The following is a 16329-nucleotide window of genomic DNA, read 5'->3' on the forward strand; positions in this document are numbered from 1 at the left end:
TAGACTTTCAAAAATAGATGTAAAATATGCTTTCAGGAGGCTCATGTGTGTGTCTCTAATTCAAGGTGATTGTTACCTTCATAAGAACACTACTTGTGTGACTTAGTTTCTCTATTGGACCAGTGGTTCTTAAGTGGAAGCACATGTCCAGATTACTTAGGAAGTCTTTTTAAAACACATGCCTACAGGGGCCTAGCCTAGACTATTGCTACTGAGTCATTTGTGTTGGAGCCTGGAAATAGGTACTTGGAAAAATCCCCTGCAAAATTATGAAGCGTCTGGTTTCAAACTAGTTAAGGATCATAATTCAAAAAGACATATGTACTCCAATGTTAATTGAACCACTATTCACAGTAGCCAAGACATGGAAGCAGCCTAAATGCCCAGTGATGGATGAATGGATAAAGAAATTGTAGTATATATGTACAGTGGAGGAACGAAATTGGGTCATTCGTGGAGAAGTGGAATTGGGTCATTTGTCGAGATGTGGATGGAGTATGAGTCTATTTTACAGAGTGAAGTAAGTCAGAGAAAAACAAATATTGTTTATTAACTCATATATGTGGAATCTAAAAAAATGCAACAGATGAATCTATTTGCAGGCAGAAATAGAGACACAACATAGAGAACAGATACTTGTGGACATGGGGGAGGAAGGGCAAGGAGAGATGAATTGGGCGATTAGGATTGACATATATACATTGCCATGTGTAAAATAGTGGAATAAAGGAAACCCACCGTATAGCGCAGGGAGCTCAGCTCGGTGCTCTGTGATGGCCTAGATGGGTGGGATGGAGGGAGGTGAGAGGGAGGCTCTAGAGTAAGGGAGCACATATATACATAGAGCTGATCAACTTCGTTGTGCCACGGAAACTTAACACAACATTGTAAAACAGTTACACTCCAAAACCAAAACAAAGCAAAACAAAAACTAGTGAAGGACCACCACTCTTGCCTGAAAGTTTGGAGTAGCACAAACCAAGGGTGACCCCTCCCTGTAACCTTAAAATCCTGTATGATGCCCGGTTTGTAGAAGTGAGTGCAAGAAATGTTCACTGAGGAAATGAAACCAAACTGTTTAGAAAACCATACTGTGCATTCATTTAAACTGCTCACTCATTTAAATTGCTACTGGCTTAGTAAATAGTTGAAAAGAATTTTTAAAATAACCATTGAAGAGATGCATCTTCTGGACAATTAGAGAACATTTTGTGATCTAAATGCTTATGAAGGGGACAGATGATGTAGATTTTTCAGGTAATTTGATGTGAAACTAGAGAACAAAGCAGAGAGATGGACAAATATATTTTTAATTACTATTTGATTTTTACCTCCATTATTTTATGGGTAAAATGTCTTTTAGAGTAAGAATTCTGATAGCTCCCCTATATTGTTCCAGATTCTATTTGTCTATCAAAGTTGATGAGCAATTTTTTTTAGTAAGCTGGAATTTGTGTATTCTAATAATGGCTGTTCTTCCAAGTGCACTCAGATTGACAACACATTCTGGAAAATCCTCTTTGGGATTTGTCTGTGCTGTGCTGGTCCTATATGCACCTATATCCTGAATTCCTACTTGCCACCTCCCTGAGACTTGTCCCTTTCCCTCAAGGAAGTTTCAATAAGGGCAGTTTGATAGGTAATCATCCACAACATAAAATACTCAGACCTTCACGTAACAGTGCGGATTGACATTGTGCAGCCAGGAGAGGACTGGGGTATTGCTCGTGAATAAAGTGTGTGTGTTAGTCTCTCAGTTGTGGCCCACTCTTTGCGACCCCATAGATTGTAGCCCGTCGGGCTCCTCTGTCCATGGGATTCTCCGGGAGAGAATACTGGAGTGGGTTGCCATGCCCTCCTCCAGGGGATCTTCCCGACCCAGGGGTTGAACCTGAGTCTCTTACTTCTCCTGCATTGGCAGGGGGGTTCTTTACCATTAGTGACACCTAGGAAGCCCAGCTGGTGCTGGTGGTAAAGGTGGGGTAGGATGGGATCCGAACTATGATGACAGGAGAAGGAGGCGTATTCCAGGGAGAGGCGCTGCGGGAACGTTTGCAGAGTTGGGGTGATCAGGGCGTATGGAGGCGCTGTGAAGAGGTGTGTGGTGTCTGCAGGGTGCAGGGCCACGGCTGAGAAGTAGAAGCTCTACAGAGGAGGTGCGTTTGCCTAAACCGTCCTTTTCCTTTTATTCCAAAGCCGATTTACCTTAAAGTTTTCAATAGGAAAACTTATAAAGAGAGCAACTAGTTCTCTATTTATAGAAAAAGCACTCCTTCTGACTTGCTGTGTCCATCTTTACTGAGACACTGGCTCCTAATTACAAACTTGAAGTTGAGGTGTGTCTCTACTGTGACTTGGGTCAATTTCTCAACATAACCTTGATGCTTGTGAACGGAATTAAATTTTCTGCTGCTGTTTTGAACCCATCTTCTGCCTGTTGAAAACATCCCTTGCACTACCATAGTGCTTTGCCTTTTGCAGATTTTTTGTTCCTAGATGCTTTTCAGGGTACAAGAAGCAAGGGGTGAGCCTGTCAGACAACCTCACTGTCTGCCTATGTCCAACTGTCACCATAAAAAGCATCCTTTTTTGATGTTAAAAGAGCCCTAGTTTTGATGATAAATTCTATGGTTACCCTCTTCAGGGGTTACTATCTTTACTTCCATGAGAAAATTGGGGATTTAGAGAGGATGGCTGTCTAGAATCATTTCTACTCCCCTGTCTAAAGCATCTTTTCTGGGTAATGCTGGAATCTTTCATCTGGGTGATGAAGGTATTAGTTATAAGTTGTTCATTTTGAAATTAAAAAGTATTCCTAAATAAATGAATATTCTTACTATAAAAAGGTACACTGTCTTTGTTGTTGTTCGGTCTCTAAGTCATGTCCAATTCTTTGTGACCATATAAACAGCAGCATGCCAGGATCCATGTCCTTCACTATCTCTTGGAATTTGTTAAAACTCATGTCCATTGATTCCATGATGCCACCCAACCATCTCATCTTCTGTCTCCCCCTACTCCTCCTGTTCTCAATCTTTCCCAGCATCAGCGTCTCTTCCAACGAGTCAGCTCTTCACATCAGGTGGCCAGTGTATTGAAGCTTCAGCTTCAGCATCAGTCTTTGAAAAATAATTATCTTGTTGATGCATAGTCCTCACAGTATTATTTCCTTATTCCAGTTGGAGGCTTTTATTTGACATTTATTGCTATCTACTATGTACAGATAGCTATACTTGACATAAAGATCATCATTCAGTGATAATTATGATACATTATTACTTTTGCAATCAGCATTCAGCTATGATTGGTCCACATTGCAATAAGGAGTTCATGATCTGAGCCACAGTCAGCTCCCAGTCTTTTTTTTGATGACTATATAGAGCTTCTCCATCTTCGGCTGGGAAGAATATAATCAATCTGATTTCGGTATTGACCATCTACTGATGTCCATGTATAGAGTCATCTCTTGTGTTGTTGAAAGAGGGTGTTTGCTATGACCAGTGAGTTCTCTTGGCAAAACTCTGTTAGCCTTTGCCAGCTTCATTTTGTACTCCAAGGCCAAACTTGCCTGTTACTCTAGGTATCTCTTAACTTCCTACTTTTGTATTCCAGTCCCCTGTGATGAAAAGAACATCTTTTTTGGGTGTTAGTTCTATAAGGTCTTCATAGACCCGTTCAACTTCAGCTTCTTTGGCATTAGTGGTTGAGGCATAGACTTGGATTACTGTGATATTGAATGATTTGCCTTGGAAACGAACAGAGATCATTCTGTTGTTTTTGAGATTGCATCCAAGTACTGTATTTTGGACTCTTTTGTTGAATATGAGGGCTACTCCATTTCTTCAAAGGGATTCTTGTCCACAGTTGTAGATATAATAGTCATCTGAATTAAATTTGCCCATTCGAGTCCATTTTAGTTTGCTGATTCCTAAAATGTTGATGTTCACTCTTGCCATCTCCTGTTTGACCACTTCCAGTTTACCTTGATTCATGGATCTAACATTCCAGGTTCCTATGTGATATTTCTCTTTACAGCATCAGACTTTACTTCCTTCACCAGTCACATCCACAACTGGGTGTTGTTTTCACTTTGGCTCCATCTCTTCATTCTTTCTGGAGTTATTTCTCCACTCTTCTCCAGTAGTATATTGGGCACCTACCAACTTGGGCAGTTCATCTTTCAGTGTCTGATCTTTTTGCCTTTTCATACTGTTCATGAGGTTCTCAAGGCAAGAATACTGAAGTGGTTGAAATTGGTACCATGCAGTCAGATTATCAAGTAGATATTTAGTAATAAGCTCAGCGTAAAATGTGTCTCATGTTGCATGCCACTGTGAGGGCACTGAGCTGCTTGGACAAGCCCATAGCAGGGGAGATTTAGTGCTTGCAACTACTCAAAGTAGCCAAGAGGATGGAGATTTGAGAGTTGCAAGATGGTGGCTCTCAGGGAAAAGAGAGCTTCAAAAGCAGGGCTGGAATTCAGACAGAGTGGCCCCTAGAGGGCAGGAAAAGGATCTCAGGTGATGTTGGAGTGCCTGGGGTCCTCGGTGTCAGGCATTCCTTATGATTCTTGGGAAGAATGTCCTATTTTAAAGTCGTGAGGTCCGAATGACCACTGGCCACATGCTTTATTCCTTGGTCTGACTTACTGCATTTTGATTTGTTTGCCAGAATTGATTCTTGTGTAATCTATATCTATAGTTTTGTCAAAAGAATGTCGGTCAAGCTTTACATTTCTTGTTATCCCATTGTCTTTTAGGTTTTGTGAATGATTCTGTTACTAAATCTATTGTGGCTTTGCGCTTGACTCTGGTGGTGAAGACCAGCACCTGTGCGCCGGGGGAGAGCCGCGCAAACGACCTGGAGTGCTCAGGAAGAGGAAGGTGCTCCACGAAGCCGTCAGAGGTTAGGGGGACACCTGGGAGCTTTGAAAATGCATGTTTACATAAGGATACATTTACATATAAGCACACACACATGTGTATATATATACACGGACTGCAGCCTCCTAGGCTCCTCTGTCCGTGGCATTTTCCAGGCAAGGATACTGGAGTGGATTGCCATTTCCTTCCCCAGAGGATCTTTCCAAGCCAGGGATCGAATCCTGGTCTCCTGTGTTGTAGGTAGATGCTTTACCGTCTGAGCCACTGGGGAAGCCCATCAGTTCAGTTCAGTTGCTCAGTTGTGTCCAAATCTTTGCGGCCCCATGGACTGTAGCACACTAGGCTTCCCTGTGCATCACCAGCTCCCAGAGCTTGCTCAAACCCATGTCTGTTGAGTCAGTGATGCCATCCAACCATGTCATCCTCTGTCATCCCCTTCCGCTCCTGTCTTTAATCTTTCCCAGCATCAGGGTCTTTCCCAATGAGTCAATTCTTCGCATCAGGTGGCCAAAGTATTGGAGTTTCAGCTTCAGCCTTGGTCCTTCCAATGAATATTCAGGACTGATTTTCTTTAGGATTGACTGGTTTGATCTCCTTGCAGTCCAAGGGAGGCCCATATATATATATATACACACACACATATATGTTGTGTGTGTTTGTGTGTGTGCATAAAGAATGAAATAGGAGAGAGCAAGTGCGTTTGCTGAAAATATCCCCAAATTTCTGGTTTCAATTATTCGTGTTCAACTTACAGATAGGTAAATTTCCATATAATTTTCAAGGTAAATACTGAAAAATTATGCAGTGCTGGACCCCCTTACTTTGGTATCAAGTAGATATTTTGTGAGAAGTAAATATCATATCTGGTTGCAGAATCAAGAGAAGCAGAAGAAAGAAAAGCTAAGACAGTTATCTATTTCCCTGTTGTGACCTAATTCCCTCCTGAGACTTTGCATGTCCCCAGTGGTGAGGGAAAAGTAAGAGGAGGAATGGAGAGGAGGCAGGGTGAGAAGGCCGATTCACTCTGGCCTTTATGGACCAGGGCCACCAGCTCTGGAAGACGTGAGTCCTGGGGCTTCCCTGGTGGTCCAGTGGTTAGGACTTCATCTTCCAAGGCAGGGGATATGGGGTCAGTCCCTGGTGAGGGAGCTAAGATACCACATGCCTCTTGGCCAAAAAACTGAAACATCAAACAGAAGCAGTATTATAGAAAATTCAATAAAGACTTCTAAAAAATGGTCCACATTAAAAAAAAATCTTAAAAAACAAAAGAGACTTGAGCCCTGTCCCCCCTTGTCTTTAGCATCTGATATCACCTGGGCAGGGGGTAGGGGCTAAGACATGTCCTGAGTGAAGGGGTCTTGGAATCAGACCAGCAAAGGACCTGCCATCATTGAAGTCAGTCTCCATCCATCGAGGATGCCCTGAGAACAGTTTTGGCAGATGGAGTTCAGGCTCCACCCGATCAGGGTGAGAGAGGGAGACTCCGTAGCTAGCAAGGGGCCCTTTTCCATTAGGAGATGCCCAGGGTAGCGCCACTGGCTGCATCCAACTCCTGCATCCTTTCCTCCATTCTCCTCTCCCCAGTTCCACAGAACTCCATATTTCCATTGGGGTTCATAGTATGTGAAAGGCAGTTCCCTAGGTCTCCAAAGAGCATGGTTTATTTTAGACCAATTTGAAGGGGAACACAGGTAAATTCTCTTTGTTGACACCTCCTAGTGGTAATGTCAGCACATTCTGTAACAGTGGTGCGAGCTTGGACAAATGAAAGGGCTGGGCCTAACGGATAGAAGGGCTCCTGGAGCACTTTCAACTACTCCTCGTGTTGTCTTGGGAAACATGTGACTTTGATGTCTTACCTGTGATTTAAACATACCATTTTCCCCTAAAATATCCCTCATAGCCGGTAGCATGTGGACAGGAACCCAAGAAAGTACCTGGGATAATAATTTCTGCTACATCCTCCAATAAAAAATAAATAAATTTAAATTAAAAAAGCAAATGTATTATGTTAAAGCTTCATGACTCCACAGGTGGGTATCTTCTCTTCATTTCATAGATGAAGAGAGAGAGATTAAGCTGCAACTCAAGGCCTCTTAGCTGCTAACTACCCAAGTCAAGTTTTTAGTGAAGTTTATTTGATCCCAAAGCCTATAACAATCTTCTACTAAAAATATTATATTTTAAAATTAAAAAAAAATTTCTTCTACATTTTTGAAAAGGGACACAAGTGTAAACCAAAGCCATGACCAGATCCCTCGGGGAGGGGAGAGTGACCGGTGTGAAACCACGGGGGGAAGCCTGAGAGTTCTTTCTCAAGCTGAGTCTGCCCCGTAGGTCCCGTTTTCTTCTCTCTTGGCCAGCTTGGACTCGCCTCTTCTCTATCCTGAAAGTGAACGTGAAGTCGCTCGGTCGTGTCCGACTCTTTGCGACCCCACAGATTGTAGCCCAGGGAGTTTTCCAGGCAAGAGTACCGGAGTGGGTTGCCATTTCCTTCTCCAGGGGATCTTCCTGACCCAGGGAACAAACCCGGGTTTCCTGCATTGCAGGCAGAGGCTTTACCTCTGAAGGGAAGCTTTGTTTATCCATTTATTCTATGAATGAATAAATAAAGGCTATTGAGTGTTCTTCTGTGACCATCCAGGTTAGGACAGACGCGTGAGAAGTGATGGAAGCAATGGGGCGCTTGTTTGATAAGGAAGTTCCACAAGAAGTGACCGTGAGAGGCTGAGGAAGGCCAGTCTCTCGAGCTGGAAAATCATCAGATCTTCCCAGTGAGGCTGCAAAGAGGAGGCACAAGCGTCTTCCTCAGATTCACTCTTCTTTTTAATATATATTTTACTGAAGTATAGTTGACTCACAGTGTTTCAGGTATGCAAGCAAGGTGATTCAGTCACATGCAATGCGGGAGACCTGGGCTTGATCCCTGGGTTAGGAAGATCCCCTGGAGAAGGGAAAGGCTACCCACTCCAGTATTCTTGCCTGGAGAATTCCATGAACTGTCATGGGGTCACAAAGAGTTGGACACAACTGAGCGGCTTTCACTTTCACTTCACTTTCATATGCATATATTATTGTTGATATTATTTTCCAGTATAGGTTATCATAAGATATTGACTATAGTTCCCTGTGCTATACAGTAAACCTTTGTTGTTCATTGCATATCTATTTTTAAATGGGAAATCTAGTAGTTTATTCATACTAAGTCAAACAAGTGTAATCAAAATGTCATAAATTTTTTAGTTAGGCAAAAATGCATAAGTTTTCTAAAATTATATATCATACCCATTTTATATATATTGTATACAAAAACTTTTCTACTATGCTTGACAAAAGCTTGAGAAAGAACACCAAAAAAAGAAGACTTTTTAAAAAAGCCTTATTTATTTTATTTCTGCGGTATGGTGGGTCTCAGTTGAGGCCCTCAGGAACTTTTATTGAGTTGCATGAACTCTCTAGTTGTGGTATGCAGGCTTAATTGCTCTGTGGCATGTGGCCTGTGGAATCCTAGTTCCTGGACCAGGGATGGAACCTGTGTACCCTGCATTGCAAGGTGGATTTGTAACCACTAGATCACCAGGGAAGTCTCCCCAAATTCATTCAATATTCCCAATGAGCAATTCTGCAGCCTGATTACCCTCAAAAGCCATGTGGATGACAGGGAAACGTCTTCAATGAAGAACCAAGGGCTGTGCTTGGAATCTGGGACTGATAGAGTGCTTTCTCTTATAACATGACCCTTCTGGGGACACTTTTCATCTGAAAAGCATTTGCCAGGTTATCTTAAAACATGCATGTTCGTAGTATTCAGCCTGCCTTTGGGTTTCATCTGCATGAAAGCTTAGCTCAGAGGCTCTGCCTGGTGGCTTAGAATGGACTTACTGCAAAGGTGGTAGAAGTATTTAGCACCTGGCAGGCAACTTGGCAAATGTCAGAGCTCTTTGTTTCTTTGAAAAAATGACTCAAAAGCCTTGGAATCCATGCTAACGTCAGCACAGCTTCTTATGGGTTCCAGCTCCTTTGAAGAGCTCTGAGTGCCCTGCCCAGAGATAACACCTCTACCCTCCATCTGCACCTCCCAGTTCCACCCCAGGTGCTTCTAAAGTGTTGTTAATTCTGTCAAAGCCTGCATTTACCTTAAGTGAATTTAAGGAAACTGTGACCAGTCATCTCATCTGAGACACGGTAATTACCCCCTGGTGACTGTAAGCAAGTGGTCAGGCTGGAATTACTGTGTTGTTCATAGACCTACCACATTGTTATCTTGGAAAGAAATGTCTGGAAACCAGCCTTATTGTTCCCCAAAAGCTGAACAAGCCTTGGTAGGAGTGAGAATGGAAAGGTGGATAATCTTTCCTGTGTCTGTGTGAGTCCTGTGGTTTTCGTCATGGCTGTTGAAATGATTTAGGAGTAGTCTGCTAGTAATAAAAGACTCGTTCTCAAGATTCTTTCTTTATATTGTTTCTTAAAATTAGAAATTATATAGTCCAACCTTTCACCTAATGCAAAAATCTATCCCATCATACAGAACAAAAAGAACTGTATTTGGTGGTTTAATTTTATTGTTTCTAATCATTTTTCTATCATTTTGTTAGATCATCCATCAAAATAAAAGCAATTCTGTTACTTCCACACTACTCTCATTTGGTAATGGAACTCGTCTCTCTTATCGAAAGTGCTTTAGCTGGAGGATATTTCACAATTTCGAGTGATGGGTGGTTTGTGACAAGGTGTTGATTTGCTGTTCTTAGATATCCTACCAACCTGGGAAGGCTTTTTAAGTGTTTGCAGGACCTATTTTTTTTTTTTTTTAATTGGAGTATAGTTGCTTCACGGTGTTGTGTTAGTTTCTGCCATACAATGAAGTGAATCAACTATGGTGTGTTAGTTGCTCAGTCGTGTCCAACTCTTTGTGACCCCGTGGAGCCTGGCAGGCTCCTCAGTCCATGGAACTCTTTAGGCGTGAACGTTGGAGTGGGTAGCCATTCCCTCTCCGGGGGATCTTCCCAGCCCAGATATGTATGCATATATCCCCTCTCTCTTGGGCCTCCCTTGACAGCCCCATGCCACCTATGTAGACCCATGGAGGTCATCACGGAGCACAGAGCTGAGCCCCTGTGCTATACAGGAGGTTTCCATTAACTATCATTTTATACATGGTAGCGCACATACCCTGAGAAAACCATTGTTCAAAGAGACACATGCCTCCCAGTATTCACTTCAGCACTATTTGCAATAGCCAGGACATGGAAGCAACCTAAATGTCCATTGGCAGATGAGTGGATAAAAAAGCTGTGACACATTGGAATATTACCCAGCCATAGAAAGGAATACAATGGGTCATTTGTAGAGACATGGATGGACCTAGGGTCTGTCATGCAGAGTGAACTCAGAAATAGAGAAACAAATATTGTATATTAATGCATATATGTAGAATCTGGAAAGATGGTACACATGAACCTATTTGCTGGGTAGGAAAAGAGACCCAGACTTTGAGAATGGACAGGTGCACATGGTGGGGAAGGGGAGAGGGGGACGAACTGGGAGACTGGGAGCTCTGTATTTTTGAAAACTGCTTTTGTTACAAGGGTTGAATTTGATCTTCTCTTTATGCAAAAATATTTGGCTGTTGACCATTCCTTCTTGAACTTTGTCCACAAGGTTGGCTGCTGCCTATTTGATGATTCTTTAATTACCTTAAAGGTAACTGTCACGGCTCTTTCTGATGTGGACCTTAAGCCTTCTTTAGATCAGTTAGCTTCCACGGCTCTGTCTCCCAAGAGTAAGAGATGTGTATTAATCAGGGTTTTCCAGAGAAATAGAACCAATAGGATGTATCTACATATGTCTCTGTGTGTGTCTCTGTTATTTATGGATGTATATAGATATAAAATTTATGTAATTTTAATATTTATTAATATTATATATACACACATGTATATATACACACAAACACACACATATATAAATCGATCAATCAAAGACATTTGTTTTAAGGAATAGGTTCACTGTTGTTGTTTTTCGGTCACTAAGTCATGTCTGACTCTTTGAGACCCCATGAACTGCAGCACACCAGGCTTCCCTGTCCTTCATTATCTCCTGAGTTTGCTCAAACTCATGTCCATCGAGTTGGTGATGCCATCCAACCATCTCATCCTCTGTCATCCCCTTCTCCTCCTGCCTTCAATTTTTCCTAGCATCAGGGTCTTTTCAAATGAGTCAGTTCTTTGCATTAGGTGACCAGAGTATTGGAGTTTCAGCTTCAGCATCTGTCCTTCCAAAGAATATTCAGGACTGATTTCCTTTAGGATTGACTGGTTGTATCTCCTTGCAGTCAAAGGGACTCTCAAGGGTCTTCTCCAACACCACAGTTAAAAAGCATCAATTCTTCATCACTCAGCTTTCTTTATAGTCCAACTATCACATCCATACATAACTACTGGAAAAACCATAGCCTTGACTAGACAGACCTTTGTCAGCAAAGTAACATCTCTGCTTTTTAATATGCTATCTAGGTTTTTCATAGCTTTTCCTCCAAGGAGCAAGCATCTTTTAATTTCATGGCTGCAGTCACCATCTACAGTGATTTTGGAGCCCCCCAAAATAAAATCTCTTACTGTTTCCATTGTTTCCCTGTCTATTTTCCATGAGGTGATGGGACCAGATGCCATGATCTTGGTTTTCTGAATGTTGAGTTTTAAGTCAACTTTTTCGCTCTCCTCTTTCACTTTCATCAAGAGGCTCTTTAGTTCCTCTTTGCTTTCTGCCATAAGTGTGGTGCCATCTGTGTATCTGAGGTTATTGACATTTCTTCCAGCAATCTTGATTCCAGCTTGCACTTCATCCATCCTATAATTTCACATGATGTATTCTGCATATAAGTTAAATAAGCAGGGTGACAATATATAGCCTTGATGTACTCCTTTCCTGATTTGGAACCAGGAAATCCTTTCTTCTGAAGCTTGTTGCTTCTTGACTTGCATACAGATTTCTCAAGAGGCAGATCAGGTGGTCTGGTATTCCTGTCTCTTGAAGAATTTTCCAGTTTGTTGTGATACACACAGTCAAAGGCTTTGGCATAGTCAATAGAACAGAAGTAGATGTTTTTCTGGACCTCTCTTGCCAATGATCCAGCGGATATTGGCAATTTGATCTCTGGTTCCTCTGCCTCTTCTAAATCCATCTTGAACATATGGATGTTCACGGTTCACATACTGTTGAAGCCTGGCTTGGAGAATTTTGAGCATTACTTTACTAGTGTGTGAGATGAGTGTAATTGTGTGGTAGTTTGAACATTCTTTGGCATTGCCTTTCTTTGGGATTGGAATGAAAACTGACCTTTTCCAATCCTGTGGCCACTGCTGAGTTTTCCAAATTTGCTGGCATATTGAGTGCAGCACTTTCACAGTATCATCTTTTAGCATTTGAAACAGCTCAACTGGAATTCCATCACCTCCAGTAGCTTTGTTCGTAGTGATGCTTCCTAAGGCCCACTTGACTTTGCATTCCAGGATGTCTTTCTCTAGGTGAGTGATCACACCGTTGTAGTTATCTGGGTTAAGATCTATTTTGTACTGTTCTTCTGTGTATTCTTGCCACCGCTTCTTAATATCTTCTGTTTTTGTTTGGTTCATACCGTTTCTGCCCTTTATTGAGCCCGTCTTTGCATGAAATGTTCCCTTGGTATCTCTGATTTTCTTGAAGAGATCTCTCGTCTTTCCCACTGCATTGTGTTCCTCTATTTCTTTGCACTGATCACTGAGGAAGGCTTTCTTATCTCTCCTTGCTATTCTTTGGAACTCTGGATTCAAATGGGTATATCTTTTCTTTTCTTTTTTGCTTTTCATTTCTCTTCTTTCCTGATAGCTCAGTTGGTAAAGAATCCACCTGCAATGCAGGAGACCCTGGTTTGCTTCCTGGGTCGGGAAGATCTGCTGGAGAAGGGATAGGCTACCCACTGCAGTATTCTTGGGCTTCTCTTGTGGCTCAGATAAAGAATCTGCCTGCAATGCGGGAGACCTGGGTTCGATTCCTGGGTTATGGAGATCCCCTGGAGAAGGGAAAGGCTACCCACTACAGTATTCTGGTCTGGAGAATTCCATGAACTGTGTAGTCCGTGGTGTTGCAAAGAGTTGGACATGACTGAGCGACTTTCACTCCCATTCAGAATAATATTCAATCAGTTATCTAGGCACATGGCCCAGCTAAGTTGCCACATAAAATTAACCACCACAGAATTCTTTCCATTTTTTCCCTCTGATTCACTATGGTTCCCTTTCTACCGAATTGCATCCTTTTCCCACAAAATTAAAGGATTGGTTTTAAATTTTGGATTCTCTAGCATTCACCTGTGGCTGTTGACAAGAAGTCATATTCCAGGCCCACCACTTAGATTATAATGCTTTTTGTTGGGCAGCCAGGCACTTCTCATGCAAAAGTCAGTTATGGACCATCATTCTGAGAAGAGAGGTCTCAAGCACGTGCTTATCATCTTCCCATTCCTGCTGATCCCCTAAGACAAAAAGGCACTATATTTTATTCAAAGATTTTATTGCTAATCATTTCAAGATCACGTGGAGTTAATGAAAAGATAAATGCTGATAAGTGAGATGGTTCAGTCCATATCCCAAAGCTTTCCTGTTCACTGGCCCTGGTCTATATTGATAGGCAGATGGGGTCAGGCCTCTATCCTTAGAAGGTCCTTTAGAGAGCTCTAGTTCTTGCCTTCTGACTCCACCATCCTCAGGCTATTTAGATTGGAAACTAGAGCTACTCTAGTAGCTACTCAGACTTTGTTTGGAAAGAGAATCGGGCTGTCATCATGGCCAGAAGCCATTCTCATTCCTTTTCTGAGTCAGTGTCTTAGTTCTGTCCTGAGGTACGGGTTTGTGCCTGAGCAAAGCCCTGCCATGGTGGCTTCTGAAGATCCCTGGCTTTCAGTGACCTCCCTCCCTACTGTTGGAAGTCAGAGGTTCAAGCCCTGGGAAGCTCTGGTCTTCCTACTGCTGACTTCTTTAGTTAAGCTGGGCTTAGAAGTGCAACAGTGACCTGAACTAGTTGCTCTGTCTATTGCTTGGTATTACCTGCCATCCTTGTTCTGCAGCCCATGTGGTCTAGGTGGGGGATGCTGTCCTTTTAGGAGCCTGTCTGCCTCATGTCAACACCCCTCTGTGTCTTTTTCCCTTTTTCAAAAACTTTTGCCTTTGGTAGGGCTCCAGGTAAATTCCCATTTCTGAGGTCTGTTTATTTCAGTTCTGACTCCCAGAACAGAGTGATGAGTCAGCCGTGAATTGCATTCCTGGCACGCCTTCCAGCTTCCAGCCCCAGCCCCTCTCACCACCCCTGTCTCCCCCCTCCCCAGTTCCTCCCTCCCATCTGTGCGCTTTTCTCATGCCCTTTCCTCCACCTGTAATGCCCCGTGTCTCTCCACCCTGCCCCAGCCCGCTGCCCCTGCCCTCCCACCTGCCCAGTTACATTTCAGGTTCCGCTCAAAATCTTTTTCCTTCTGGGATGCTGTCCCTCCTCCCCCAGTGCAAACTCTCTCTTCTCAAGTCCCGTACATTTTATTTTTCTTACGAGACACATTTGATTTATGCTTCTATTTCATGTTGTTGCTGTTGTTTAGTCCCTCAGTCATGTCTGACTCTTTATGACCCCCATGGACTGTAGCTTCCCAGGCTCCTTCTGTCCATGGGATTTCCCAGGCCAGAATACTGGAGTGGGTTGCTATTTCCTTCTCCAGGGGATCTTCCCAACCCAGGGATCGAACCCATGTCTCCTGCACTGCAGGTAGATTCTTTGCCACTGAGCCACCAGGGAACGTCCATTATTCTTTGTGTTCACTACTCCGTGAGCCACTTCACGGGTGGAGTCACCGCCTGTCACGTGCCTGGTGCTGCCTGAGCCTCTGGGTGATGCAGATTTGCTCAGATAAGACGTGGCTTTTGAGAAGGAGCTGGGAGGTTCAGGGTCTGGGCCAGGCCAGTAAATCATGGGTGAGAGCAGTGACATGCATGCTTTGGGGGAGGCTTGCAAGTGTGTTCCGGGAGCCAGAGAAACATCCAGCTCAGACCTGGGATCATGGGGCCCTTCCCAGGGGCATCTCAGATAGTTGACATTAGCCATTGTGTCTGTGTCCTTCGTAGGCGATGCTTAAACAGCATCGCCAACTCAGTGGACATAAATTTGAGAAAACTCCAGGAGATGGTGGATGACTGAGGTTGGTGTGCTGCATTACTTGGGGTCGCAGAGTGGAACACGACTGAGCAACTGAACAGCAGCTGCTTCCTTCCATATCCACTGTAACAACTGGAAAGGAGCTTTCTGCATGGGAGGTGCTCAAAAACCATCTATGAACTTAATGGACAAAATAAATAAAAGAACAAATATGTGATGGAGAACAAGTTCCCTTAAGTTTTCAGTTAGATATGTAATTTGGGGTTCTATGTTTGGTAAATATGGGACCATGGAAAGGACATGGTGTATTTGTTTTATAAATTCTTGAATCAGAATACATTATTTGATCCAAGGCTGCCTTATAGACAGCGTGACCCAGAATGTTGTCAGAACGCCTTAGGCGCATTTTAAGTGGTATTGCCCATCCTTTACATATCATTTAAAAAAGAAACAGGTCAGAATAATTTGAACCAATGGAATCTTTGATGCCATCCTCCTCTTGCTTTAAAACCACAGGCGAGCTCCTCTTTAGGTTAGGAAGTAGCAACGTGCCAGGGGGCAGAAATAGATGCCACATTCGTTCGTCCTTCACTTTTCTGAGAGCTGTTTTTCTCCACCATCATTAGTGAATACTAAGGCCCTCATGAGACCTCTAAAAGGAATTGAGACCCTTTAGAGTTTTGAGAAAGAAACGGGGCAAGAGCGTAGACAAGAAAGCCCATCAAAGCAAAACCGACAGGCATTCACTGTATCCTTCTCCATCAAAACAGCAGCTGGTCGTCAGGGTGTGGAGCTGTTTCTAAAAGTTCTGTTCAGTATGTGGTGGGGTTAGGTCTCCCACGGCTCTGTCAGCACTGGAGCGGAATTTCTCCTTTGAGTAAGAAATGAAACACAGCGTGAGAGGGTCAGAGTAGCATACTAGTGGATGGGAAAATACTCCATGAGCCAGTGGTTAGTGGCATGACCGAGAAAAAAAGACTAATTTATTGTAAGAGGTTGTTCTTCCAAGGGGAGGGGGACACTTCTCTTGTCTGAACGAATAGCTTATTGACAGCGCTCATTAAAGACTTCTATAAATAATAGATCTATGAGCCAGAGAAAGCATCTATGCTCTGGACTTCCCCACCCAGGGATCGAACCCACGTCTCCTGTGTCTCCTGCATTGCAGGCTGATTCTTTACCACTGAGCCATCGGGCAAGCCCAGAGCATAGATACTTAATGGCCAAAATGAAAGAGTCTGAGATACATTTATGTGCTAATAAAAGA

General features: G+C 43.0%; 1 protein-coding gene across 1 annotated transcript in view; it reads left to right on the top strand.

Moving 5' to 3' along the window:
- Positions 1–16329, top strand: part of DNER (delta/notch like EGF repeat containing) — a 378088-nt gene that overhangs the window by 191366 nt on the left and 170393 nt on the right. Inside the window, exon 5 of the mRNA XM_043909786.1 lies at positions 4760–4905. Coding sequence (XP_043765721.1) covers positions 4760–4905 — 146 coding nt within the window. The remainder of the gene's footprint in view (positions 1–4759; positions 4906–16329) is intronic.

This window comes from Cervus elaphus, chromosome 8 (genome assembly GCF_910594005.1).
Source record: "Cervus elaphus chromosome 8, mCerEla1.1, whole genome shotgun sequence".
Lineage (NCBI taxonomy): Eukaryota > Metazoa > Chordata > Mammalia > Artiodactyla > Cervidae > Cervus > Cervus elaphus.